This window comes from Hippoglossus stenolepis, chromosome 3 (genome assembly GCF_022539355.2).
Source record: "Hippoglossus stenolepis isolate QCI-W04-F060 chromosome 3, HSTE1.2, whole genome shotgun sequence".
Classification (NCBI taxonomy): domain Eukaryota; kingdom Metazoa; phylum Chordata; class Actinopteri; order Pleuronectiformes; family Pleuronectidae; genus Hippoglossus; species Hippoglossus stenolepis.
The window spans coordinates 12128089-12154291 of record NC_061485.1 but is presented as its reverse complement, the minus strand read 5'-3'; the positions used below and the strand labels follow the sequence as shown (position 1 = coordinate 12154291).

Here is a 26203-nt window from a genome sequence, read left to right as displayed (position 1 = left end):
TTCCTGTGAAGTATGACTTTGAGGATTGATGGTTTGAGGATTGGGTTCAGGTCATGATCAAACAGAACCAGTGAAAACCTGACCTTCTTTCAGAGGTAGGGGACGGGATATGGTTTAAATACAGGGATAACAAGACACATTTTCAGATGATCTCTCCTTAAGCGCAGTCATAGTGTTGTTCACATGAAAATAGTTGTGTGACGAATGGAAAAAAAGGAGCTCCAGAGAAAAGTTCAACGGTCTCCTTTCTCACCTCCACACAGCCGGTCCATCACAGCATGATGTCGGCTTGTCGGTCACGGACACAGCCCGTAATCGGACGTTTTAAAGGTGTGGGGGTATATTCACATGCTATTCAACCATCAGAGCAGCTGTATGGGATATACTGTACTGACTGTCATGTCCACAGAGAGATGTGTTTGTTCAGGGTCGATGGTAGAGACGAACAGTCAGCCTGTCTCTTACTGCTGTATGGCTGATTGGACAGCGTGTATGAGTTTGTTTGTTTGTACGTGAAGCTTCTTTCAGTCATTCACGGAACTCTGGGAATTTCCCGTAGGGGCTGTTAATGAGAACGCAAATGTCAGTTACTCCAGACATTTCCCAGAACTTTTCCTGTCAGTAGTGGGCAGTGTGGACTACCAGCTATTCACCAACAATCACCATTCAGCTAATTTGTCATTTGGTAGCTGAGTGGAGAGAGAGTAGAGACAAACCAGGGGGCTCCAAGGTAAAAAATAATAAGAGAGAACCTGCTCTTCATGTGTAAAATATCCTAAATCATCAAATGTTTACATTTGGATGGTAGCATTAAGACTGAGGGTGAACAAAAGGAGGGAAGAGCAGTGTACATGTGCAGATGACTAAGACAGACTGAGTGATTGTGGTCTGGATCACTGAGAAGAGGAATTATTCTGTCAGGATAAAGTGGATGATATAAACCTGGCACACCTGTAACATGTTCAAGAGAAAAAAAAAAGGGGCAGAGAGGTGTGTGTGTGTGTGTGTGTGTGTGATTGTGCGTGTGTGCGTGTGTGCGTGTGCGCTCTGAGGGTAAAGTGGATGGTTGACTCCACTGGAATGTGACGCTGACTCAGTCCGTCTGTTGGCCACGGCCATGTTCGCTCTGTGGACTTATTCACACTCTGCGACCCTTTCAGGGGGCGGCCTGTTGCCTCATGTTGGATTTCCGGCAGGACTCTTGGAATTCCAGGGAACAGAACTCCAGGAAGTTCTGGAAAATGTCCTCGTGTGGATTCTGTTTTCACTGTAATGTTGTAAATAAAACTGGTATGAGAGTATTAGGCTCCTTCAATTCAAACTTTCAAACTTATTGGCTATAATTTTAATACATTTTTAGTAGTTTTATTTTATTTAACCATGGGGTAAACAGTTCTAAACCAAAGTTGAACCCTATAGGTGAAATGTATATGATTGGAATTAATGGTAAAAAAAACAAAAAGCTATTTTCTTATCAGTCATTTTGATTTGAGACTGATTATCTATGATATCATGTAACGTCATAGCAAGCTGTTGTTGGTTTTAGATATGTCCTGTGTATGTGTTTTAATCAGAGCTTCTATGGTCTGTCTCTGTAGACAATGTGTGTATGTATGTTGGCGTTTGTCTTGTGCCTCCATCCCTGTGAGATGTTCCGATACAAAGCGACAATCTAGAATTTCCTCCGCTTTTTTTGTGGGAGCTTGTTTGCACAATATATCTTTACGAGGTGTTTTCAAAAAGTTACGAGACTGTTCCTCGAGCACGCGAACTTTGCGTCACGACAACGCGCACGCAGCAGGTGCAAGCAGTAACTCTTGTAAGTCTTTATTCCGGGTTACGCCATGCGATCAACACATCTTTGTGATCACTTGCAGATGTACATTTGCGATTTCACCATGGACCTCACACTTGAGTGGAGACCAAACATCAAATTCTGTGAGAAACCTCATGTGGAGCACCATCACTGGGGACTAGAGTTTGGACAACGGCTGCGACTTAGAGATCATACAGCAAACCTTCACAATGGAACTACCCGCAGTCAGGTTGTTTGTGCCAAATGTCCTTCATCAGATGCCAAAGAACCCAGTGCACAACCCCGGAAATGTCAGGGGTTGTGCAGACTTGCTCTAGGTTGCGCTCCTGACCTGACACACCTTCTTGGTTCAACAGTCTTCACAGTGGAAGAGCAGGCAGTCTCAGAACCAAGATAGTGTGTCAGCAGCAGCATATCCACATGTGTACCTACGTTATACTGTTTAGCCTACTAACATGCTTAAAGTTAGTATTTCACGCATGCCAACATGGAAGGCATTGGATGTATGTAATGCAAACATGCTATGTACAATTTAGCATTTAATATGGGCTAAAATTCAAATACGCTTAAATACCAATGTTTAACATGCTAATGTTTTCTCAATGCACAGAATTAGTCTAAGAATAGATCTTGTGATAGATGAATAGAAACCAAGTCTGAGACATCCCATAATGCACAATGTAGGCCTTTTCTCTGGCAACAATTTAAATTCACATATTACATTTTTCAGAAATATAAAAGTAAACATTTAATCACACATATTTATCTCTTTTCATTTATCCAATGATTTAGTTTTCTCTCTGTGTTATAATCGTTACCTTGACTTGAGGCGCTGCTTTTATAGTTTCAAAGTCTTTTTTAAGTGTTTCAATTAAGTATAATTGAGAGATTTCCACCAGAATATATTCTGGTGGAAATGAAGCTCACAGCTTCATAGTGAGATTTAAAACTCATGACTTGAAAATTGGCACATTTTAAACCGCTGAGGGGGTCATCCAACAAGAACCCTGACAGTGCTGGTGGCACACAGTCTGTCTGCAACAATCAGACATGTCTAATGTTAGTAATTGACTGGTTTTGTCATGTAATCACAGCTGTTGCAGAAGAAACAGCTTTGTCTCGGCCTCCACGCCCCTCGTCCCACCCTCTCCACAGAGAGATACATGGTGTGTGTGTGTGTGTGTGTGTGTGTGTGTGCATGTATTTGTCTGTGGCGTTATCAGACAGCTCTTCCCTATTTACATTTCTGCTGTATAAATACTGCACTTTGTGCTCCACCACATTTATGCAACACCTATAATTACTATTTGCAGATTAAGACGCAGTCTGACCTACATCTAGAATGATCAGTTTATACATGAATCTTCACCTGCACTTACTGACAGCATTCTAACTGTCTACGGTTGGCGGGAGAGCAGGTCGTCCACTAAAGGTCGGCAGTTTAATCACAGTCTCCCTCATTCCATGTGCGGAAGAATCCTTGGGCAAGACACTCAACCCCAAATGGCCCCTGACGGCTCTGCAGGCACTGTGTGAGGGATGTGTGATAGAGAAGATGCTGCACATAGATGCACTGTATGAGTGTGTGTGTGAACGGGTGAATTACAAAACTTTACTGGAAAGCACTTTGAGTTGTCATCAAGACTTGTAGACAATACAGACCATTTAAATATTACATGGTAATAGAACAGTAGTAAACAATCATATGTATATTCTTATCTATTGCATCCAGTGATATAAGGGTTAAAAATATAAATGCTAGATTCCACTGCTTTATGAGCACATCTTTTGATTTTATAGTCAGAACGTTTGTATTTTGATTTGAATATTTGGTATTATTACTTTTATTTACATTCTAAAGAATTTTTGAAAAAACACAATTTGTGAAACTGGCAGATTTCCCATTGGTCCCACACTCTATTTAAAAAAGACACAGATTTTTCTGCCTCTGCTCGAGTGTTACCACTGGATTTTTTTAGCCGCTAAACTGAATTTCTCACACTGCAGTGCTGTTCCGACTCTCTTCACATCCGCTCGTGTGCTCAAGTGTCAAGTACACAGAGTTTAAGTCAACCAGATAGACTTAAAATATGTCTTTCCGCGATTGATCCTTAAGGATCAGTGTCTACCCTCGAGCAAACAGCAGTTTCTCATAGCACTCACCTTCCAGCCAACCAGGACTGCTGCAAGTATGTGTGGAGACAGCCACATTAATCACACTCCTGTATAACATGTCCTTTTAAAGCTCTATTTCAAATGCAACCCCTGTGTGTGTGTGTGTGTGTGTGTGTGTGTGTGTGTGTGTGTGTGTGTGTGTGTGTGTGTGTGTGTGTGTGTGTGTGTGTGTGTGTGTGTGTGTGTGTGTGTGTGTGTGTGTGTGTGTGTGTGTGTGTGCGCCTCTATCTTTCACCAGCACAGAACTCTCTTGCAATGCCTTTCCTCAAACAGAATGCAGTATGTGGCATGGAAGACAAACAGCTCATGCACACACGCCACAAAAACACACACACACATGCCCACACACGCACACACAAACCCACACACTCACAGACACACACGCTTCCACACTACTTGAACCCTGGGGCAGAATGCCAAAGAGCTGGAGGAATTTGACCCGGTGACCTTGGCTTGCTGACTTCCACATGGAGACCGGACACTAGGATGGTGTGCATCGGAAGAGGAGGCCAGAATAGCTCTGGTGTCCGGTAACGGGAGACAGACTGTGTTTGTAAACCGTGGTCATATAACACACACACACAGAGTCTGCAGTGCACATGTATATGCACAGACCCACAGGTGATGGAAACACATGTACTCATGTCCAGAGGTTAGGACGTGGGCAAAGATGAAAGGGGGTCGCTCAGTTTCAGATCAGTACGTACGTTTTCTCCTGTACAACACCGAGTTAACCTTGCAGCCACACATTTTTCTGCTTTCATGAATCCTGACTTTCCTGTTTGACGTTTCAAAGTTTTTTTTTTCTTTTACTTCAAATACATGCACAGCACAGAGCGAGCCCAAGCTTGACTCATCCAGTTGTACTTCAGTCTGCAAAATCTGTCTCTTTCAAACCAGTGTTAAAATAGTCCAACCAGAGAAATAAAACCTTGCATGTACACGGACATGGAATCATGATCCACTTGTGTGCACGCTCAGATTGCAAAATGCAGTTTTTGCATATTCCCCTGCACACATTTACTTACGTGATCTGAGACACACACACAATGATCCCAGTGATGAATGATTGCACAATATGCTGACCTGTTTTATTTTTCCTCCAGTGAGTGTATGCAGTGGGGATTCAAGTCATGCATCAAAGAAGGTGAAGATTAAGTGTACCACAGCTGCTGGACATAAATGTGACACTTTTTATAAACTACATACCGACAAGTGTATTGTCAGTGCCTCTCACTCACAGTCAGGCTTTCTCAGAAATCTGTAGATATAAAAAGTATGTGGGCACATTGTAGTTTTACCAACATGTTTTTACTATTTATAGAACCTGCCAGTTCAACTTCTAATCCTAATTAGTTTTATCAGAAAATATATTTTATTTTCAACTGCTTTCTTGCCGGAAAATGAGAATATGCAAGAAAGTGCTTAACTATATGGACATGGAGACGTTCACTGTAAATCTCTCAATTTTTTAAAACTCTTCAGCACAGACAGGCCAGGGGTAAACCCCACCCTCTTTGCTCAGTGAGAGGACAGAGATACATGTGACAGATCAGGTCCAACCAGTCACAGATGACAAACCTTCGGTGTTGCCCCACGATTATCAGACAAACACTTGAGCCCTCTGCAAAAGTCGTTCTTTGAAACCAAGTGATTTCTTAATAGTGCAACTAAAACACTTTGGGGGAATTTCCTTCTTTATTTTTTGTACATTTCTTTGGCCGGCCCAGGAGATTCCTTGCTAGAACTCCTTGCAACATATTTTGAGGAATGAATATTAATCTCTGTACTATAATATTGATTAAGAATATTAATATTATAAGAACAGAGGCCATGTTGTTTCAGAGGTGTGCCGCTGTTGTATAGGTTAATTTATTCTCCACACTATAATTGCTCGTAGCTCCTGTGACCAAGGAAACACTTCAGAGCTGTATGTGGTTTGTGTTTCTGTGCTATCAGCTGTGCACACAGGTGCAGATCCTACCTGAGGCAGACGGCCTGGTGCCAATGGGTTGTAAAGCAATCAGACAGCGGTAATATATCCCTCTGCCTATCAAATAGCTAACGGAGCAGGAAAAGGAGCAGCCTGTTGATCCCGAAACAAACAGCACTTTGGCCCCCGCCCCCTCCTCATCTGGCCCAAGATGATCTGTTTTGGTCACTCTCCATCACTGTCACTCCAGAAACAGACTCCCCTGCCACATACAGACACTTGAGCCTCCCTTCACACAGGGTCGAGTTACCAATCAAACACTCAGCACTGAGAGTGAGACTATCTAATTTTGACCCTAACTGCTGGAAAGGTCTTATTTAAGACAAAGCTTTGTGGTCAGCAGCACTGTAAGTGTATATCTGTGCTGCCGACACTAAACCCTAACAAAGAAGACAATGTAAACAAACCCAGAATAGTTTATTTACCGGGACAGATGTCTGATCCGTTCCTATTCTCTTAAGTTAACAGAAGCAAACCTATGTAAGCTGTGCCCTGCACTCCCTCCATTCTGCATCTATTCAGGTCAACTATTGAGAGATGCCACTATCACCAGGGCAACAAGTAAAACAAACAATGTGTGGGTTTTGTATGTGTATGAAACACTAGACTCAAATCAGCCAGCCACACAAAATGCAGTTAGCGGGAGCAGAAGGAGGCCTGCACCCATGGTTCAAGCTGTATTTTCAACCACGTCCTGCCTTTACGAGACAGAGTGGGTGGTGGGAGTTTAAAAACTGTCAGACTTTTTAAAATCCATGTTCACCACAATGGGAAGCTCTGTAAACATGCGGGTTCAATACAACATTATTCCAGCAAGCTGGATTGCGATTGGATGCGAGGCTCACTAAAGTCTTTCCATTGAGGAGCTGACTTGACGCCGGGATGAGCAGACTCCCAAATGTTTATCTTTTCCCAGGCTTTTTTGGTAACATTGTGCAACGGAACAGTGAAGGGTCATAATAACTTTGGGATGAAAAGTCCAGACTGAAATGTTTTGCCCGGGTGTTTAAATTCAAAAATATATTAAACATCTAAAGCTCCACTGTTGGATGGTGGTCAATCTGTCATTGGTTTGCTGCATCTGGTCTCGCTGACTTGTACTAGATTTCCCAGAGAATAATTCATGAATCTTGATAAAAAGATCCGGCACAGGTGGTTGGTTTGTTAGCTGGATTATGCAAAAACTACTGAATGGGATTCCACGAAAGCTCTTGGTGACCAGGAAGAACTCATTAAATGTTGGTGTGGATCCAGACAAAAGGGCGGATCCATGATCACTTTCTTTAACATTTCCAACTATTCCCCAGGGAATTATTCATGAATCTTGACGGAAAAAAATCAGGCCTGTTTCGAGGACTGATATCTACAAGTGTGTGAAATCTGGTGCGGACATAAAGTAAAATTTGAATCAGGCAGATTTAAATGTGGTTCCATCCAGCATGTTTGAATTTATGGGGACCGTTGGGCCTTGGGGGAGGTATGCGCTCTACTGAGTCCCATTCTAGTTCAAAATACTGGTGACAAACACAACTTGGCCCCCGGGCTGTTGAGAAACTGTGTCAAACACAGCACACACTCGAGGAAAGATTTTAGATTGTGTCACAGTGTGGCCTCTGTAGGCGAAGGAGAAGGTATCGACACATCCAATCAGTAAAACACCCGCGAGAGAGCTGGTAAGAATAGATTTATACACACCACATGTGTGTTGTGCACAGGTTAGAGTGCACACCAGCTGTTGCACCTGTCGTAATCACTGGCTTATCTCAATGTCCATAGGAGGGAGGGTTTTTATCAGCTTGGCTACACAAGCTGAAGAGAAACAGAGTGTACACCGAGTGACCAGCCAGATGAAAACAGGAAAGAAAGGCCCGCTGCTAAAACAAACAAAAACATCAGGTGTTACACATAATCGCAACCGCTCCTGCTGTTAGCTGTCTCGAACAAGAACTGTAAATATTCTCAGGATGAATGACGATCACAGCTCACTGGTCTCTCAGATGTCTCACTTTGGCATGTGAAGGAAAGTAACATCTCTTTCAGGAAGAAAGTTTGTCTCTTTTTATTTTGACCATCGCACAGAAATGAATGTTATGCAACATGGATACAGTGGATAAGGGAATAACAAGCACACAATGTGACAAATGGTGGGTCATAAAGAGTGAGTATAACTACTGTCCAAAGAAGAGAACACATCATTCGTCATTCCTAAATGTCTCTGTAATTGGAATAACTCATCTTCTTTTTTTTTACATTGAAGATGTGGGAAGGGAAATGATTATATGAAGAGAATGACAAAGTCCTGCAGTTATTCATTGCTGAGGCATGCTACAAATCCTCACTGTTGTAGGAGTGACCCTCATGACATGTGTTATGCATGACTATGAGTCTTCTCTTTGCAGGGTCGTATGCAACCGTCTGTGGCTCCGGTCGTGAAAGCTGTTGCCGGTGACGCTCCTCTCTGCTCTGCCGCTCCGGCTCGGCGCCAGGCACCACATCCTGGAAAGGAGACCCCGTTTAATCATCCCGTGCCGCAGCCATGTGCCAAGCACACTGCATGAGTCAAGGCTTGGTGGTGAGTGTGGGTGTCTTCCCTCCTGTGACTACTCCCTGACCCATCTTCCACAAACTCCCTCACACACTATTCTGCTCTAACTCCCTGTTTCTGTGCGAATCATCGAGTCAATACAGTGAATGTAGGTTCAGCCTGAGAAATTCCTCTTGACTTCTCCACCGTGATTTGACTGAATACTACACCGGCGTTGGAACAGCATGACACGGTTCTGTTTGCCAGCTATACAGCCATGTCATATGAGAGACCTGCATTACGTCACATGAACATGCGCCTATGCAAACACAACAGGCCGGTAGAAAGTAAGGAGTGGTGTACAAGTAAGGTGTTCGCTGTGGGCAGGACGTCCAGTCCGAGTCTTTCCCATTACAAAACTCATTCCTCCGCCATGTGTCTGCTGTTCGTCTCAGTAAGAGGCAACCAGGGACTAGCAGAACGCATCCAGTGTCATGTCTGCTTCTTCTCACATAGAGTGCCAACAACATGCTGACATACTCCCACGAAGTGCCGCCGGCGTCCTGAGTTCTGCTCTTCATCCTGTGCTGATGTCTTTTGCCTCACTTGCACTTGTGCATTTGGACATTACTGTACGTGAAAGCTCATGAAAACGAACTCAACACATTTCAGCTTGGAAGAAGCTTTATCTACTCTCTATTTCCCAGGATGGTTGAAAGGCCAGAGGAAGCAGAGCTGTTGTTGTCTCTCTTGGCCGGGTGCTTCCTGTCCTGGGACAGGGCCAAGAAGAGATATCCCTGAAAGGAGCTGCTGGAACAGGGGAGGGAAGAGCTGGGTGTGCTGGACCCCTTTCAATGACTTACAATCTTATCTGGGCTGAGTTTGGTATGCATCACTAGTTAGTGCTGGGCAGAGTTTGGGAGAGTGTGTTAGAGACTCCCTGCCCCCCCTACTCATTAGAAACACAGTATTACACAATTAACAGAGCTGCAAATATCGTAGCATGTATTTCACTAGACTTGCATGTAAAACCATCTTTATATCTTGAATTTCTCAGCACACAGAAGACAGACACTGACTTTGACTGCTGACTGTTGGATTTATGGATTTGTTTGGTGTGTGCAGCGTTCCAGAGAGATTTTCAGAGGAGCTACTTTCAGCATTTTAATTGGCTTGATTAAGACACATTCTAGTGGGAACACATCATAAAAGGATTGCAGGATAAGATCAAAGCACACACTCAATGTGCAGCGGCATTGTTTTATATAAACAACAATTTTCTATGACACTTCTTTACGTTCATGTGCCAAATATCTCTTTATATAAACTTAACGCTCTTTATGTAAGCTATACTTTTCGCTTAAACTGTCTTCCATCTTGTTCTCCTTTTGCCTTCTACAGCATTTTAAGATGATTACTTTCGGTTTGAACTCTAATCTGAGCAAACATTTGGAGATCCGAGTGTCCTTTTCTCTCATTAATAGCACAATGGTGGCCTGAGAGGCTCAATCTATGGGGAAATGAAGCTGTGTGTGTGTGTGTGTGTGTGTGTGTGTGTGTGTGTGTGTGTGTGTGTGTGTGTGTGTGTGTGTGTGTGTTAATCTCAACATTGCTGCTGCTCTTCCTCCTTCCTCCTCATCCAGAAATGGAGAGAATTAGATAATGAGCTAAGGAGCAGAAGGGACTAGACTATCACTGGGAATCAGAAACAGCCAAGCTCATCCTTTTTTTTGTGATTCTAATTATTTTTTGTGCAACAAAACAGTGCAGCGTACCACAAAGCAGAAAGAGTACAGATCATTTAGATGATGACCCAACATTAACATCAAATAAAACAAAATAAAACTGGACACTAGCCATTAATTGACATGTGGCAGTTTTGTAATACAAGTCCTGCAGCTGTGTTGTAGTCTGTGTCATTGTTCTGTTGCAGAGGAGGCAAAAATCGTGGAGCTGAATCTTGCCCCAATGTTACAGATATTTCACACCAGAGTGGGTGAACCATGGAACACTCCCATGTGATTGGTAAATGGATGGCTGGAAACTGTCGCCCACAAATGAAGGACAGAGATGTCACGGGCACACACGCTCATAGGGAATATGCTTTAATCTGAAGCTTGGTGCTCAAGTGTATTCTGAGTTATTCCAGGGTATTATGTCAGCATTTTAATTAAGGAGGGCTAATTATCAGGCCCAGAGTGAGTCGGGGAGAGACATGCTTCAGGGCCATCGTCTGATGTCTAATATGTTTCATCTCCCTTGAAAGCATAATGATGTTTGCAGCTACTTACCCTGAGTTCTGACATGAAGCTATTGCTAAAAATCATGTTCCTTTTGTGAAAGTGCAGAAATTATTCATATCTTAATTCCTTTGAAAATGTCCTCTGCAGTCAGACACATCCAGGGCCTGGTTCAGGTCACGGCAGATAACATACACAGCTCTTTAACACAAGCAGAGTGTCATGGTGAGTCTTACCCACTTCAATGTGCGGCCCTATTTAAAGCAAGTCCTTCAACAAAGGCAGTCTGAGGTCAGAGGAACACGTATGTGATTGCGTTATCTACTGGAAAAGTTTAAATTGATATTCTCTTCCTGTGCGGTGGATATGAGTAATTATGTTGGGGGGACTGTACAGTAAACACAGTTTTAGAGGAAGATTTGCGGGTAGCCAGTGTTAAGTATAGACTATTACTCTCACAGTGTTGTTTGAAGTGGACAAAAAATTGTAATGTTTGACTGGAGCCTGTGCACATCTGCCTTGCCTAACTGTAAACTCGAGTATGTGCTGGCGTCAGCGTGTGCACACGTTTTTCATGAGTCAATATGAGTTTATGTGCACGTCTGTTTGTACAGCAAAGTCTGTTTTTTTACTTGTTGAGGAAGTAACAAGCTATACTGTGCCCCGTGAGTGCGGCGCACACCTCCCACACTCCTTCAGGCTCCAGAGGCACTTCCAGTGTTTGGTCTGGGGTGGGTCACCGGCTGATTTACTTCCTGCCGGGGACCACAGCAGAGCGCCGAGGACAGCGTCTGCAGGGTTTACCAGAAGGTGGAAAGACGACTAAGATAAACTCCGATTTTTTAATTTATTTTACAAGACCTAACAAACATTAATTCTACATTTCATCACTTCTTTAAACTGAAGCCATACAAGAACCTATTGTTAGATTAATGAACGCAAGCTTGACCTATGTTTTACATGCTAAATCAGAATTAGACTGTGCCTTCACTTGTAACACAATTTAAAAATAGGGTGAAGAGCGGCTACAACCCATTATTTGTCTGCAGAGCTGAGAATAATCTGCTGCTCCAGGATAATTACAGCCCTTAGTTAGACGTGACATTGAATGTTCTTTTCCACTCTGAGTTAAATTTATAAACCATTTAAAGGTGGCTCCAGTGAAACGTCTACTTTACTTCCTGTTTGTCTTCATCTTGGGACTATAGAGTGGGAAAAAATACTTTTTAAGGAGAAAATAGAAACAAATATGATCAAATATGAAGATATAAGATATAAACATGTAGAGGGGCAACACATCAAAAGAATAACCAACAAAGCGTGTAAGTGTGTGGTTGAGCCATCACAAGAGCCTTTGAACTGTACTTGAGGGACTGACACCATTATTCAAAACAATCTTCCCTTATTACATCTGCCAAGGAGGTTATGTTTTCATCTATACGTATGTTTGTTAGGATTACGCAAAAATAATTTCACATCATGTCCATACTCTTTGTCTGAGCCCTCCTGCCCTGAACAGAAGAATTTGTCCTCATTTATCTCGCTTAACATTTTTATACTAGCATCCAAACATGATCAAAATTGCACATTTTGATTTACAATGGTGACATACGTTCAGTTTTTTAGTTTTTATTCACTGAGAAATTGTACAACCCACCTATGTGATAACTGATAACAGATATCTATGATTATCATTAATCATTGCACACAATTATTTTAGCATAGCCTTAAGAGTGTGGCATTTGCTTTCTTCTACATATTTTTTGTGGGCATAACATATACATTTTTTTAATCACTGAATTAAAGTAGGTTTTTGCTTGTACTTTATGACAGTAAACAGTAAGTTTATGAGAACAAATGTATTTATATGAACTAAAGACTCAAGGTGTCTGTAAATAAACCCTCTGATGAAGCTGTATTCATTGCCTCTTCAGAATTCTCCGTTGCATTAACTCTTGAGAAAAGAAACAAATGGTGTGATGGAAATGTTTAGTTATTCATCTGGCTTAGTTTTCACCATGTACCCTCAAGGCTGTTATAGTCTTTACCCAATTGCTATTGAGTTTGTGACACGACTCAACTCTGCATGTCCACCCACGCACAATTCCCTCCCCGGAGCGCCACATTTTGCACCAAATGTATGCGTCTGCACAGCCCACCTGCTTGTCAGGGATGGAAAAATGGGAGCCGGACCTCATCTACATTCTCCTGAGCCCATAAGCTCGCTCATTAAGAAGCCTGTGTGAGAAATGGTCCAGAGCCTCTCTGTTGTTAGGAATTAATGCGGCTGCGGCTCAGCACCAGATCAGGTAGTCTGGGTGACTTCATCAGGGGCCCTAAATCCATGTGTGAATGGAACAAAAGGTGCTCTGACAAAGCACATACTCTGCCCTGAATGACTCAGTCCATGTCATCGAGCTCTGCCACATGCACACGTTCACATGCTCTCACACCCACAAATAGGAAAACAGAACTTGTTCAGCTCACTGACTTCAGCTCATCTGTGGACTGCAACCTTCATTGCACATGTGTTTTCCTGTCCTCCTCGTCTGCCTAGAGAGCAATGCTTTCTTAACCCGGTGGCTACTGATTTATATCTGAGTGCCCCCTTTGATGGCATTCCTGCAGATCTCCTTGGTGGAGAACATCTGAAATCTTTATCAGAGAAGCTGGGGGCCTGGGGTCCCACTGCGTCCTGTGTTTCTAATATCCCTCCAGATGGAGGCTGGACCAGGAAATCAGGGGAAAGACAAACTCCCACAGCAATCACTTGTTACTTAAGATGAATAGATTGCTACATTAAGCGAAGCCTTAACCCTCTCCCTCGCAGACTGACATCAGGAACACCGGAAACCTGGGATACTCATCGGCCAAACGCCAGAGACTCCTGTTTTGGCTGTTTGAAATACAATACAGGCATTACATTGCGGGAAATTCATTATGTGTTCCTTCTCGAGACATTTTATGTTTCAATAACGCAGCCAAAACAAAAAAAATCTAAATGTAGGCAGGAAGATAACTGATGTTCCCCTGCACTAGATAAAAGTTACGAGGCCCGGAAACAAGGCATATTAGGAGCGTGTTTCCATCTGTGTCAGTCAATCCCGTATAGAGCTCCAGCAGTGCAGCCTATGAGCAGAGTTGGCTCTGAACCAGCGGCTGGAGAGAGTCGAACCAGCGTGACGTTCTCCATCACACCACAGCTGTCGTTTTCACAGCTTCTCCCCCTAACATCAGACACAAATGAGTGTTTGTGTGGGTGTTTATGTGCGACTGTGAATGTAATCTACAGAATGTTCCCATTCTTTTTTTACTGTTTCACAACGTAACACTATGTAAACTGTGGTGATGATTACTAACGTGACTTTGATTCAGACTCAGTCATTGGATTAACGTACCAATAACTCCCCCGGTCTGTGTCTGCAGTGATCCTCAGGTCACAGAGAGTAAACACACCCTGTCATCATCAAGGAGGCGGACTGGCTCGCTCCACCCATTACTAACAGCAGGCTGTGGCTGCACTTGAACCACTCGAAATAACAATGTTGAGGAGTGATGCAACGATGACTCGCTGTTGCTGCTTTTGATTATAACGCGCTCCAAAACAGAAAATACCTGCGTGTGAGGCAATTTGCCCGACAAATACCTCCATTTCCCAGAAGTCTTTGAACGAGCACAGGATGTGATTAATAACTGAGGCAGCCAGGGGGGACTCTCAGGAGTTTGGTATGGTTAACAAGTAGAAGCGCTTTAATTTGGTCATATTTACATTGTAGTGAGAGATGACAGCCCGTTGCCTGGGGATTTGTGTTGTGTTTCCACGGCAGTAGCCAAGTGTGTGTGTCTGCCAGACGAAACCACGATCCAGCAGTAATACGCCGCGATGTGTCAGCCCAAGCTTTGGCTGTGGTGCTCACAGCTGCACGGCCTGGACGCAGCACTGGAGTTCAGTGTGGACTGTGAGGGAAGGACACAAACACATAAAGTGTGGCAATGTTTTGCAATCTTCATTCTTACAACATTAAGCATGTAAATCCAAATCGATTTACCCCAATTATCAGGACCTATATATTCTGAAATCCTCAACTGTGTAAATTGTTCTAACTTCACACGCATAATTTCTGCCACAACCCACATAAAAAGGAAGAGAATCAGTACAGAATAAACAACAGAACAAGAAAAGAGTTCTCCACCATTGTCATCTCTGCAAATCTATCACTCAGTATTTGATTAATCTGTGCAGAAACATGTAAAAACTAGAATGACACTGAGGCCCCTGATCCGGATCCACACCAATGATTAATGGTTTCTTTCCTGACCCATCCTTCTACCAAGTTCTGTTGAAATCCTCTCAGCTGTTTTTGTGTAGTCTTACTGACAAACAAATAACCAAACATACAAATAAACCAACAAACAGTGACTTCATGAAATCACTGTGCACGGCCATGAGATAATCCAACACATAACCCTAACACCCCCCCCACCCCCAAAATGTACCTTTATAAAACAAGGTGTCAAGAATTTTCTGGTCACAAAACACATGACCACCATTTATTTTCTTAAAACTAGCAAACCTTACTTTAAACCAGTTGTTTGTTGAATATAACAAATGTAAACAGAGCAAATACAAAGTGTAACACCATCCACTGCAGTCTTCCAAAGGCCAACAGGCTTGACGTCACCTCACAACACTGAACCTTTCGCTGCTCTGTTTATATCAGTGGTGAACTTTGGATGCAGGACGCATATACTTGTAATTTAATTACCTGGGCAGGCAGGGGCAATCAATGCTGTGACCTCCACAGTGAATAAATCATTTACACTGATGATACAGTGCTTTTTTGTTTTGTTTTTTAAACCTTGTTTCCGACTTAACTCCACCCTTCCTGTTGGTGAGGGAGTCATAGTAATCAGCTGAGAGACTGTGGCGTCACATCATAACTCTACCATTGTGCTGTGAGTGAGCGTGAGCCGCAGAGGGAAATTCCTTTCAGCTCATGGCTCGGCGGAAAAGGAGAAGGAGCGAAAGGTGTCACTTTTTAGGTTAGGGAGGTGTGGCTGGATGTGGTGGAGAAATGTCAATGTGAGTCATGAAACCAAAGAAAAGAAATCTAGCAAGTAGTAAGTAATTTTTCCAGGAAAGGATATCCTCTTTCTTTCATCTGCCATCTCAAACTCTCATCAGAGCTGCCTCTGGCTGAGGGTGCTTATCTCCCTCCCTGACCTTTTTTTTCTTCCCTCCTGACGAACTTTATAAGGCGCTTCCTGTGAGTGATGACATCACAATGCAGCTCACAGGCAGCGAGGGGAGGGGGGCTGAAGTAGGAGGAGAGACGGTTTGGACATGAAGCCCGTTTATGCTCCTGAATGTGAGTGTGAGCAGGAATATGCACAAACACATTTAATATTGAACTGGATTTATACATTTTTTTCCCCTTTTTAAATGTTTGCTTTGTTGTTTCTTCTGCTCAGGAGGTCATGTTTTGCCTCGTGCTTGTTTGCTGGTTTATTTGTTTGTTTAAACTTAAAAAAACGATTTCCAGTGAAGTGTTTGAGGTCATAAAACACTTTTGGAGTTTCAGGTTGTAAACAGCGCTGCACCCAAATCCAATACAATTACATGCAAGAACTCGTGATAGTTGCAGTTACTGCTGCAGTAACTAGGAAGAGGACAGAGGACATTTAGGCAATAAACATGGTGTAAATAACGCTGTTTTGAGTCTTTTGTTTTTACGTTTGAAGAAGTGGTTGCCATTTACTTCAATTGTATTGGATTTGCCTGCAACACTGTTTACCCCTGAAACTCCCAAAAGTGTTTCGTGGACTCAAACACTTCACCCCTCCATCCCCATGGGGAGTAGATAATGAGTGAATTCAAATTTTGGGGTGAACTATCCCTTTGAGGTGGTGACCCAAAATTAGGATAAAATAATCACAATTCTCAACAATAAAAGCAGAATACAATATAACAAACACACAAAGCAACACAACACAAGTTTGCATGTTACAAAAACAATAAGAATCAATGAGAGACAAACGAAACCGACAACAATGCTGTGCAACACCTGCAGAGATTATAGATGAGTGTGTCCTGCACCAGTCGTGACCTGAAACTTGAGCTTGTCAGTTGAAAATAATGTTTGTGATGACTACTGTAAATTTCACTGGGGAAAATATCCACCCATTGCTCTGCTGCTCACATGGTCAGGCGGAATCCCAAAAATGTGCCTGTGAAATTATAAAGTGGGATTAGCGAGAGCCCGGTCCATGCAGGGGCCAAATATGTAATGATAAGCCCTTTGGGTTTGGGGGGCCCCTGTGTTCAAGCTGTAAAGGATTTACGAACTCTGGCACAACAGCGCTCTGTTCTCTCTCCTCACTCCACACTCTGCTCCGCTCTCTGCCACCATTGATTCAACATACGAGTTGTTTGTAGTTATTGTATTGGGGTGTTTGGTTAGTGTGCATGTCAGTGCTGGGTTTGTTCAGCTCAGTAGACATAGTTAATGCAACACCAGTTAGGGTCTAAGTTGGCTAAGTGACTGGAAATGGAGGGAGTGAGGGATTGCACGTCCCAGATCTTTCTTATTTTAATCTGCGGGGAAACAAACCTTGATGTCTCAAACCTTGATGTTTTACATTGTGTCAGGTAAACATCATGTCCAGCAAAAAGAAAAAAGGCCCAGAGTGATCTGATAAGAAGAAAGCTGAGCAATCTGGGCTCCATTCAGTTGAAGGCAGAATGCTGTGCAGATAAGAGACTTTCTGGCCGTGAGTCTTTGCCTGCTGTCTGCCTTATCTCCCCTGGAGCCATCCCCATTACCGCCTCTGTCTCCCTGCACATCTCGCCTTATGCAGTTCACTTCTGACTGCAGCGTGCATGCTTGTTATTTACAAAGCCACACATTTAAAATATAACACTGGTTATATTTGAAAGGCTAAACTTTGCAGGATGTTGCTTTCTCCTTCAAGGAGCAGCTGTAAAACATCAACCTGTTCTTTTTCGAGAATGATCCCGGAGCGTGCCTAGAATTTAACAGCCTCCTTGCAATGTACTTTAATTAAATCACAGAGCAGCTACTGTTTATGTGTCTGCTCTGCTGATCCCACTGGAACAGTTTGTCAGCTGAGCGTGTATCCTTGTGTTCACACTTCCTCTGACTGCGGGGTTAAAGCCGGTGATAAATGAAGCTCTGCAGACTTTGAACACATCAAGTCGACTCATGCTTAAATTAGCCCTGCGTGTATATGTGTAGTTTATTTCGTTCATTTCCGTGTAATTCAAAAGCAATTTTGCTCAACAAAACAATACACTTATACACCTGTAGGCATTCCATTAGTGAACAAGCAACCGGAAGAAGAAAAATCCTATATTACTTACAACTTTCATAAAAATAACATAACATAAATACAGATTGCCAACCCTTTTAAAAATCGTTTTTGTACTTTTTCGTCATTCTAGCTGAGGGAAAGGGCAGAGGTCTGATTGGTTGACCATAATGTAAATATAACTCAATAAGTTCAAACTGTCACTATACTCATTATTTTTGCTTTAATTTGTTTTAATGACTAATTAAAAATGCCAGCTTCACTCCACATGCAGTTGGGGTGGCTGTGGCTCAGGAGAAAGAGTGGGTCGTCCACTAACCAGAGGTTTTGCTTGCCAAATAGTCCTCGGGCAAAATACTGAACCCTAAATTGCCCTTGATGGCTGTGAGTTATGAGTTATGTATGATATAGAAAGTGCTTCACGTAGACGCACGGTGTGAGTGAATGGGTGAATGGCAAAACTGTGCTGTCAAGTGTTTTGAGTAGTAATCAAAACTGGAAAAGCGCTACACAAATACAGATAATTTTACTATTTCACAGAACTACACATTCGCTTTAAAGTAGTAGCGTTTGTGGCATTTTACGCATGACCAATAATATGTTCACGTCAATTACACGAGTGACTCTGTGCCCGTCCATCTGAACTCCAGCGTGAGCGGTTAAAGAGACACTGGCGCCAAATGCAGCCTGCGCCTTTAAGGGCAAGTGCGCAAAGGCGGAGCCACAGCGTGTCTCCAGCGCGTCTCCAGCGAGCGGAGGCTTTAAAAGGCTCCGTTCACTACAATGCTCGACTTGTCTGAAAAAGTGTCACAGTGCAGCCGGAGCGTCAACAATCCGCTGGCGCCCCGATCCTGATGCAATAGGAGTCGGAAGATTAGAGACTCCCAGTGAATTCTCCCCCTCCAACCCGTCTCCACAGACAGAGGAAGGCAGGAGCGAGGATCTGTATTTACCACGGAGGAGTGTAGGGGCTCAGCCGGCGGAGGGAAGCTGGAAAGTTATTTAGGTGAGTCCACACAGTGATCTGAAATGTCCTGGTGGAGGCTGCTGCTGCTGCTGCTGCTGTGTGTGTGGATCCTGCCTGTTGTTTTGTATGTTGGTGCCAGCTCCACACATTGATGCAACTTCAGGCTCCTTTTAAAAAATATATATATATTATTTCCACGTTTAAGATCTTGCTGTTTCATTTTTTTTACGCACAGAGCCAGAAGCATGGATGATGAATTTGCCTTTTGAGTTTGAGATTTTTAGGATTTGAAAAAAATATGTTAGAGAATAAAGAAGAAGGAGCAGATTTAGACCGCCTTTAAATAAATAAACAAAAACTGGGGATATATTTTTTTATATTTCTTTTAGGCGTTCGCAAATTATAAACTGGAGTCATTTTCTGTTTGGGTTATATCTCAGCGTGTCCTTTCCGCCTAATGTAAAAGGAAATGCTCATTCATTGTGTATCATCATCAGGTGGCCTTGCCAGATAGCTGACTTATGTGTTGTGGTGTGAGTCACCTGCCTGCTGGAGGGCTTTTTAACCATTACATTATCTCAATCCGGTAAAGTGAGGGGGTGTGCGCGCTTTTCGCTTGCCGCACAGGTAGAGCGGGTATGGTTGCTCGGAAACCGCTGCAGGGGTGACATGAGCGGGGTGTGAACTGCTGCTCTCAAGGCCTGTGTGTGATTCCACTACCACGCTGCTATCTGCTGGTGTTTGACATCACTGCTCACCCCAGCAGACCTCCTCACTCCCCAGCAGCCATGTGTCATCTGCACACACAGATGGAGCCAGTCCACCAAAAGAGCCAGAAAGGCCAGAGGCTAATAATAGTGATTATAAAAGAAATAGAGGCTCATTCTGTGTTCAAATGGTCAGAATTGGTGACTTACACAATCCTCCCTTAAGAGGGTCAATGCTCTGCATGACTTCACATCATTTGTTTAATCCTGTTGCCTGTAAATGCTCCTATGGTTAACTGCCAGGATGAACTGTCTTTGCACCTGTTGCAAGAGGAAGCACGGGCCCCTGGGGATTCATTATCGAGGATCATGTTGCTTCCCGTCCCCCAGCCGAACCGAATCGACGGCCCTGGGCGACGGGGGGTGGCGTGCCTTGTTGGGCAGTTTGGCTCGGGCTGATGCCCCAAGCCTTCTTGTTGTTTTAGAGCTTTGTTTCTCGCCAGCTGTCAGGGCAGCACATAAATATGGCTCATAGGGGACCAGGAGCGAGGGGGGCCGTGTTCTGCTCAGTCATCACTCCCACATTATAAGGAAGACAGCGTGTCTCCGTGTGTGTGCACACACCTCATTTGTGGTCTCCAGCCGAGATAACCATGCACCGGGGTTATGGAGGCACCTGTTTCCCTGCATTCTGTAAAACAGGATTAATGCTGTTAAGACGACTGCTGGTCCACTCAAGTCATGAGATTTGCTTCAGCAATGCACGGCTGGTGTCACACTGAATTCAGACAAGGTGTATGACAAAGACACCTAAAGTTACCAATGATATTATTACACTGTGGACTTGAACATTACATTTTCTGACTTTCCTGGGACATCATGAATTGGATATTCCCAAAAAAATGTATCCTGTCTATTGCTGAACCCACAAATGTCACCGTGCTGCAGATTTTCCTCCTCTGTGAATATTGTATACATTGTTTACTCAACTCCGACGCATACTTGACGTGACACAGACATTCAGGTGATTTGACATGAGGAGTTCTTGCAACATCAGGTATATCTGTGGTAACAGGAGAGTCCCATCCTCTGCTGTTCAGGACAAGTTAGATTGCAGCAGCAGAGCACAGCACATTCACGTTTTAAAATAAACCGTAAACCTGTTGGGATTCGACGTTACAGTGTGTAGAAATGCAAATCTGAAAGCTGGTAAAGCTGATTTCACACCTTGAAAGTGAGGTTTGTAAGTGAGTATAGAAATAATTTATTTACTCAATATACACCAACACCTTTCGATTGAAATATCACATCAGTTAAAATTTAAGCACTTCGTGCTCTCCTCATTTACACCCGATGACACTTTTCTCTTAAAGTGCAACAGATCCTAGCAACCTTTTTACTTTGTTGGGGACTTATTTTCGCTGTTGATCAAGAGTAGTACTTTAATTCTCACTCGGAACATTATAAACAACTGTGTTCTGTCCTCAGGGCGCATTCGGACACAAGTGTCTAAAAGTCCTTTGAAACCAATCTTCTGTCCTCCCTCTGTTATATGAGATTTGTGTCCTCGCTTCTCATACAAAACAGACAAGGCCATAACTAAACATTTGCCACTATGGTGGGCAGCAGAGCGGGGGGGGATTTCTGTGCCTTGTTTTGTTTGTGCAATATCAGTATTTTGGTTCTTCCTGGCTTCACTACAGGATGTTATTTCATGCTGCCACATCATCTGTGTCTGTCCATCTGCGTTTACTTCCAACCTCCTTTAACAGTCATTCTCGGTTGTGTCTTTGCTGTGTTACAGTTCCACCAGAGGCAGGGGCAGCCAGCCGGGCGATCTGAGTGTTTCCTGGCTTTGATGCGACCCGAGTGTACCTGGAGCATGTCCACAGTGGGCCTGACTGCCCAGGAGATCTCTTTTCCCATAGAAAACCCCTTCCTGCGGGGCAGCTACTGTCACAGCATGGCTGGATCCAAATCCTCCTGGAGCTACCGCCCAGAGCCAAACAAGTGAGTGTTGAGAGGTTAGGACTAGGAGTTATCCATTAGGGGGAAATTGTCAGAAAGGAAAATTTTTTTCTTTAATTCTAATCTGCATGACATGCTTAAATTGTATGGTCTGAGTCTGAGATTATTTGTACATTACAATGAAACTTTATTAGGCTGGAAAAAAGTATCTAAGAAGATCATTTTTTTTCCTCTTTAACAGCTTCTACTTCAGTATGGAGAGCGCACACACAGAACACAGCTCTCCAACTCAACAAAAGGGGCTGCCTCCACCGTCTCTAAGTTATGACAGTAAGTGCATGATCTATCACCTTTATATTAAAAGGTCCTCTGAAATAAATACAAATATGACATGACATTTTTCCAGAAATGGAGAGAAAGTTTACAAGATCGCTTGAAGTTGTAGTAGTAACAATTGTTGTTAAGCAATCGCCCTCAACGTCCTTTTTTATTTTCCTCTGACAGGACATAAACACAGTCCCAACACACAGAGATTACCTCCAAAGAAATGCCGGCCCTCCCATCTCTCCCTGTCCTGCACTGCTGAACCCTCCACCCCAAGTCCTGCCGACGATGACCAGGTGGTCCCCTCATTCCAGAGGCTCTCGGTGTACGAGTGCAGCAGCCCACCACAGACACCGGGCAGATGCTCCAAGCCTCTGCCCCCCATCCCTCCACAAACAGACTTCTCCCATGAGCAGGCCATAGACAATGAGGTAGAATTTTTCACGAGTACGGACGACAGCTTGTGTCTGGTGTCCGATCAGGGTCCCAAATCGTTTCCTTTTCGATATGGAGTCCTTGGCCGACGGAGCTTCAGGGACTGCGGGCAGATAAACTATGCTTACTCTTACTACGATGGCCCATTAAGACCACAAAGCCAGAGACAGCCCCAACAGCACCATCAGATGCATCCTCCACAGGAAGTACGGGAACAGTATGAGCAGCAGCAGCAGCAGCAGCAGCAGCAGCAGCGTCAGGAAACCCCTCAGCCGGTGGTCTGTCAGAGACAGCAGGACAAGGCTCAGAGGAGGCTACGGCGCTCTCACTCAGGCCCGGCTGGATCCTTTAACAAACCCTCGCTGCGCCTCGCTTGCCACAAACGCTACACCAACAGTATGGATAAACCTGAGGTGCCACCCCCTATCCCTCCTCGAACAAAGACAGCAGACTACCGCCGCTGGTCAGCAGAGGTCTCATCTGGGGCTTATAGTGACGAAGACAAACCACCTAAGTTGCCCCCAAGGGAACCTTTTTCCAGAGGCAGCTCTCGTACCCCCAGCCCCAAGAGCCTCCCAACATACACTAATGGAGTGATGCCTCCTACCCAAAGCTTTGCACCAGATCCTAAATACGTGAGCTTTCGAGGTTTACAGAGACAGAACAGTGAGGGCTCCCCCTGCATACGTCCTGTTATGGAAAACGGTGAGAAGGTCAGCAACACACATTACTACATCCTGTCTCAGGAGACTCACCTCGTGTAGAGACATTTTCTTCGGAACATGGACAGCTCTGCAGCTCGCGACTGCAACACCAGAGGATTTACTCTGATTTGAAGTTTTGGTGGAAGTAGCAGAGGACTTTACTGTACATGAGCAAAAACCACTTGACAAAATGGTGAAACTGGACACTAACAACCCTCAAATTGCTGCTTTTACTTTTTTTTTTATTTTTATGAACCCCTTATGTATTCTGATCACACAGGGTATGTGCGCACTGTATTCAGTTACTGGTAATGTTGGAGTAGCCGTCACAATCGAGATACCTTACATACAAATCGTATCTCTGATTAGGCTGTGGGCAAAATTCAACACTGTAGAGCTTATTTTTGATATGATTTTTATTTTATTTTATGACATTCAATAATGTGCTGTTTTTGCTGATGTTGTGGTTCAGTCAGAAAGGGACAAGCGGGCCTTGGCCCTCGTGTGCTCAGTATTTTGTGTCTAAGGTTGAGGCTGTTTGATGCTGCTTTCGTATCTCACTGGGGACAGAAGGTCAGTAATGTCACCACAGATCGCTTAATCTATGAAGTCTAAACACAAGCCCAATTACTTTCTAACAAAGTGAAGGATGTTAGCACGCAATTATCAATTCTGTTTGCTATTATATATCGACACTGATGGCTTCTCCTGCCTTGATGAAGATTCAGTCTTATTCCGGCCTATACTATGTCTGTGTAAATTTGTGTTTCCCACATGGCACATTGTCATGGTACATTTTGTCCTGAGAGAGGGGTACATTACTGGTAGCTATGCATGTTTCCAATGGAATGTCTAGTGCAGCTTACATGGTGTAGTTGTCTGTTGATGAGTGTGTTTGTGTATATTATATGTGCGTGGACGTGTTTGTGCATACGTGCACGTGAACAACGGTCGGAAAAGTGTTGCGGTGATTTGTAAAAGAGTGACTTTCTACGGTGAAGTAGAGAATTGTCAACCATATTTGTTACTGTGCTCTGCTTGTTGAGCTCAGCCCTCCTCAAAGTGCACACATTTGTTTGCTTTGTTTCAGTCGCCAGGTCCGTTCTCTCGCACAGAAATCGACCTGTTGAACATAAATGAATGAATGTATGCTCTTCTTACTGAAATTCCGTCAAACAGTTGGTGGAGCTTTTTCTTTTCTTTTTTTTTCTTGTTTTGGTCAAGCTGTGAGTCATCGCTTGGAATGAATTTGCCTCAAATACTACCTCCCTTGGATATTAAATCCTATACTTCATATACTCCCCATTTTAAATTGTGTCCTAAGGCGAAATCATGACATCGTGATCTACAAAACATGCGGTAAACGGCTCCATACGTGACCCGGGATGAAGCTTAAATACGAAGCTACAAAGTCAAGTATAACCGAATATCCTTAAACCAAGAGTTTTTAGATCAGGCAGATCTCAGAGATGTGAGGCTAACCTGTTAATACAGACACATTACAAAGACAGTGCAGGGTTTACCTACCTGACACAGACTTTCCTGTTCTGCTCATGCATTCCTGCCTTACATGATTGCAGTGGGTGTGGTCTGAGAGACTTTGGCTGCTGGCAGCCTAGAAAATATATGAACTTTTATTGTTGTAGATTATTCAAGAGGCATCAGGATGATATTGTAAATGTAGCATATGTATTGAAGTAACCCTTGGTGTTCAAATTGGGAAACATAACTGCTAAGGTCAAACGGTCATTGAAGTATACTTCTTCCCTCCCTCCTGCTCACAGACCCTTGCCAACACAATCTTGCTTTTGACTTAAACGTTTTTTTGAGGAAAAAAAAAGTTTACATCACACACTGATACTATTTAATCTTAAGGTATTCACATGTCTTATTAGAAATGATGAAACTGAATGAAGTTTATTGAGACATAACTTCTCTGCTGTGGTGAAGACATGCACTGGGAGAGTAAAGTATGCTGTGTACAGTATTTAACTATTCCATTTGTTATTATGGTCGATAAGTATATAGTCTTTAAAAAAAGAAAGCAAAATAAAATGACTTATTTATGAGCCTGCTTCGTTCTGTTTCTTGAATCTGTCAAGAGTGAAGTGTCAACTCAGCTGTCTGGCCTGTTTTATCACCCACACACACCCTCATGCTGTGCCTTATTGTGACTGGCCTCTATCCAGAGAAAGGAGAGTGACTTACAATGGTCGACTGACAGGTGTACAGTATATTGCCTTCCTCTTCCTGGTTATTGCAGTCTCCTCCTGCATGACTGATTAGATGCTCTGTGGCAGCCAGTTTTGCACCCACAAGTTTTTGAAGCTCTTAACAATGTTGCAAACATTTTAATCCTGACTTGAGTCCATGTGGTTAGGCATGGAGCCGAAACCACAGCAAACGACACATGACATCCGAGGCCAATTAATTACTGAATACACAGCAATTCAGCTGCGCTTACAGCTTCCACCGTAACCTCGCAGCAAGGCAGTGACCATTTCTGTAGGTTCGCTGTGCGGGTATAGCATTTGATTTTGCATTATTCTCCCAATGAAAACAAGAGGCAGCAGACGGAACTATCTAGGCCACCTGGCTGCAAACCCTTTTACTTGTTTCCTTCTTCAGCGAGCTGCTAGGTGACAGCATGGGTGGTGACTATAGCAACTCAAAGAAAGACAGGTTGCTCATTTTAAATATAGTCAGCTGGAGGCAAGAAAGATCAAGTGCCAGATGAATTAACAAGGTGTGTGGTTTTCTAAATTAATAGAAAAGCAACACACATTGTTGCACCCATGTAACACTAAAAGGTGTTGTGATGCAGAGGGAAGAACTCGCTTGGACTTCAATTTCACTATCTTCATGACTTCTGATGTGAGAAATGTTTTCTCAGACTCTGACCAGAAAGGCACAAGGGATCATTATGATTCTGTGTTAAAGTGAGACATTTTCTACACCATCTGAAATATGTGGCTGTTGTCTGTTCTTTCTTTGTCTTTTCAAAAGCCACAGGTAAGCAAA

At 43.4% G+C, this 26203-nt stretch overlaps 1 protein-coding gene across 2 annotated transcripts in view; it reads left to right on the top strand.

Annotated features, from left to right (window-relative positions):
* errfi1a (ERBB receptor feedback inhibitor 1a) overlaps window positions 1-25251 on the top strand; it is a 38900-nt gene extending 13649 nt beyond the window's left edge. Inside the window, exons 2-5 of one of the 2 annotated variants that reach the window (XM_035152398.2) lie at window positions 8384-8556; window positions 21556-21761; window positions 21961-22049; window positions 22224-25251. In XM_035152398.2, the coding sequence (XP_035008289.1) occupies window positions 8521-8556; window positions 21556-21761; window positions 21961-22049; window positions 22224-23242 (1350 nt within the window). In that variant the 5' untranslated portion in view covers window positions 8384-8520 and the 3' untranslated portion in view covers window positions 23243-25251. Of the gene's footprint in view, window positions 1-8383; window positions 8557-18973; window positions 19084-21555; window positions 21762-21960; window positions 22050-22223 lie in introns of those variants that run through there. The other variant, XM_035152399.2, reaches the window with a different exon arrangement.
* Window positions 25252-26203: the final 952 nt, after the last annotated feature.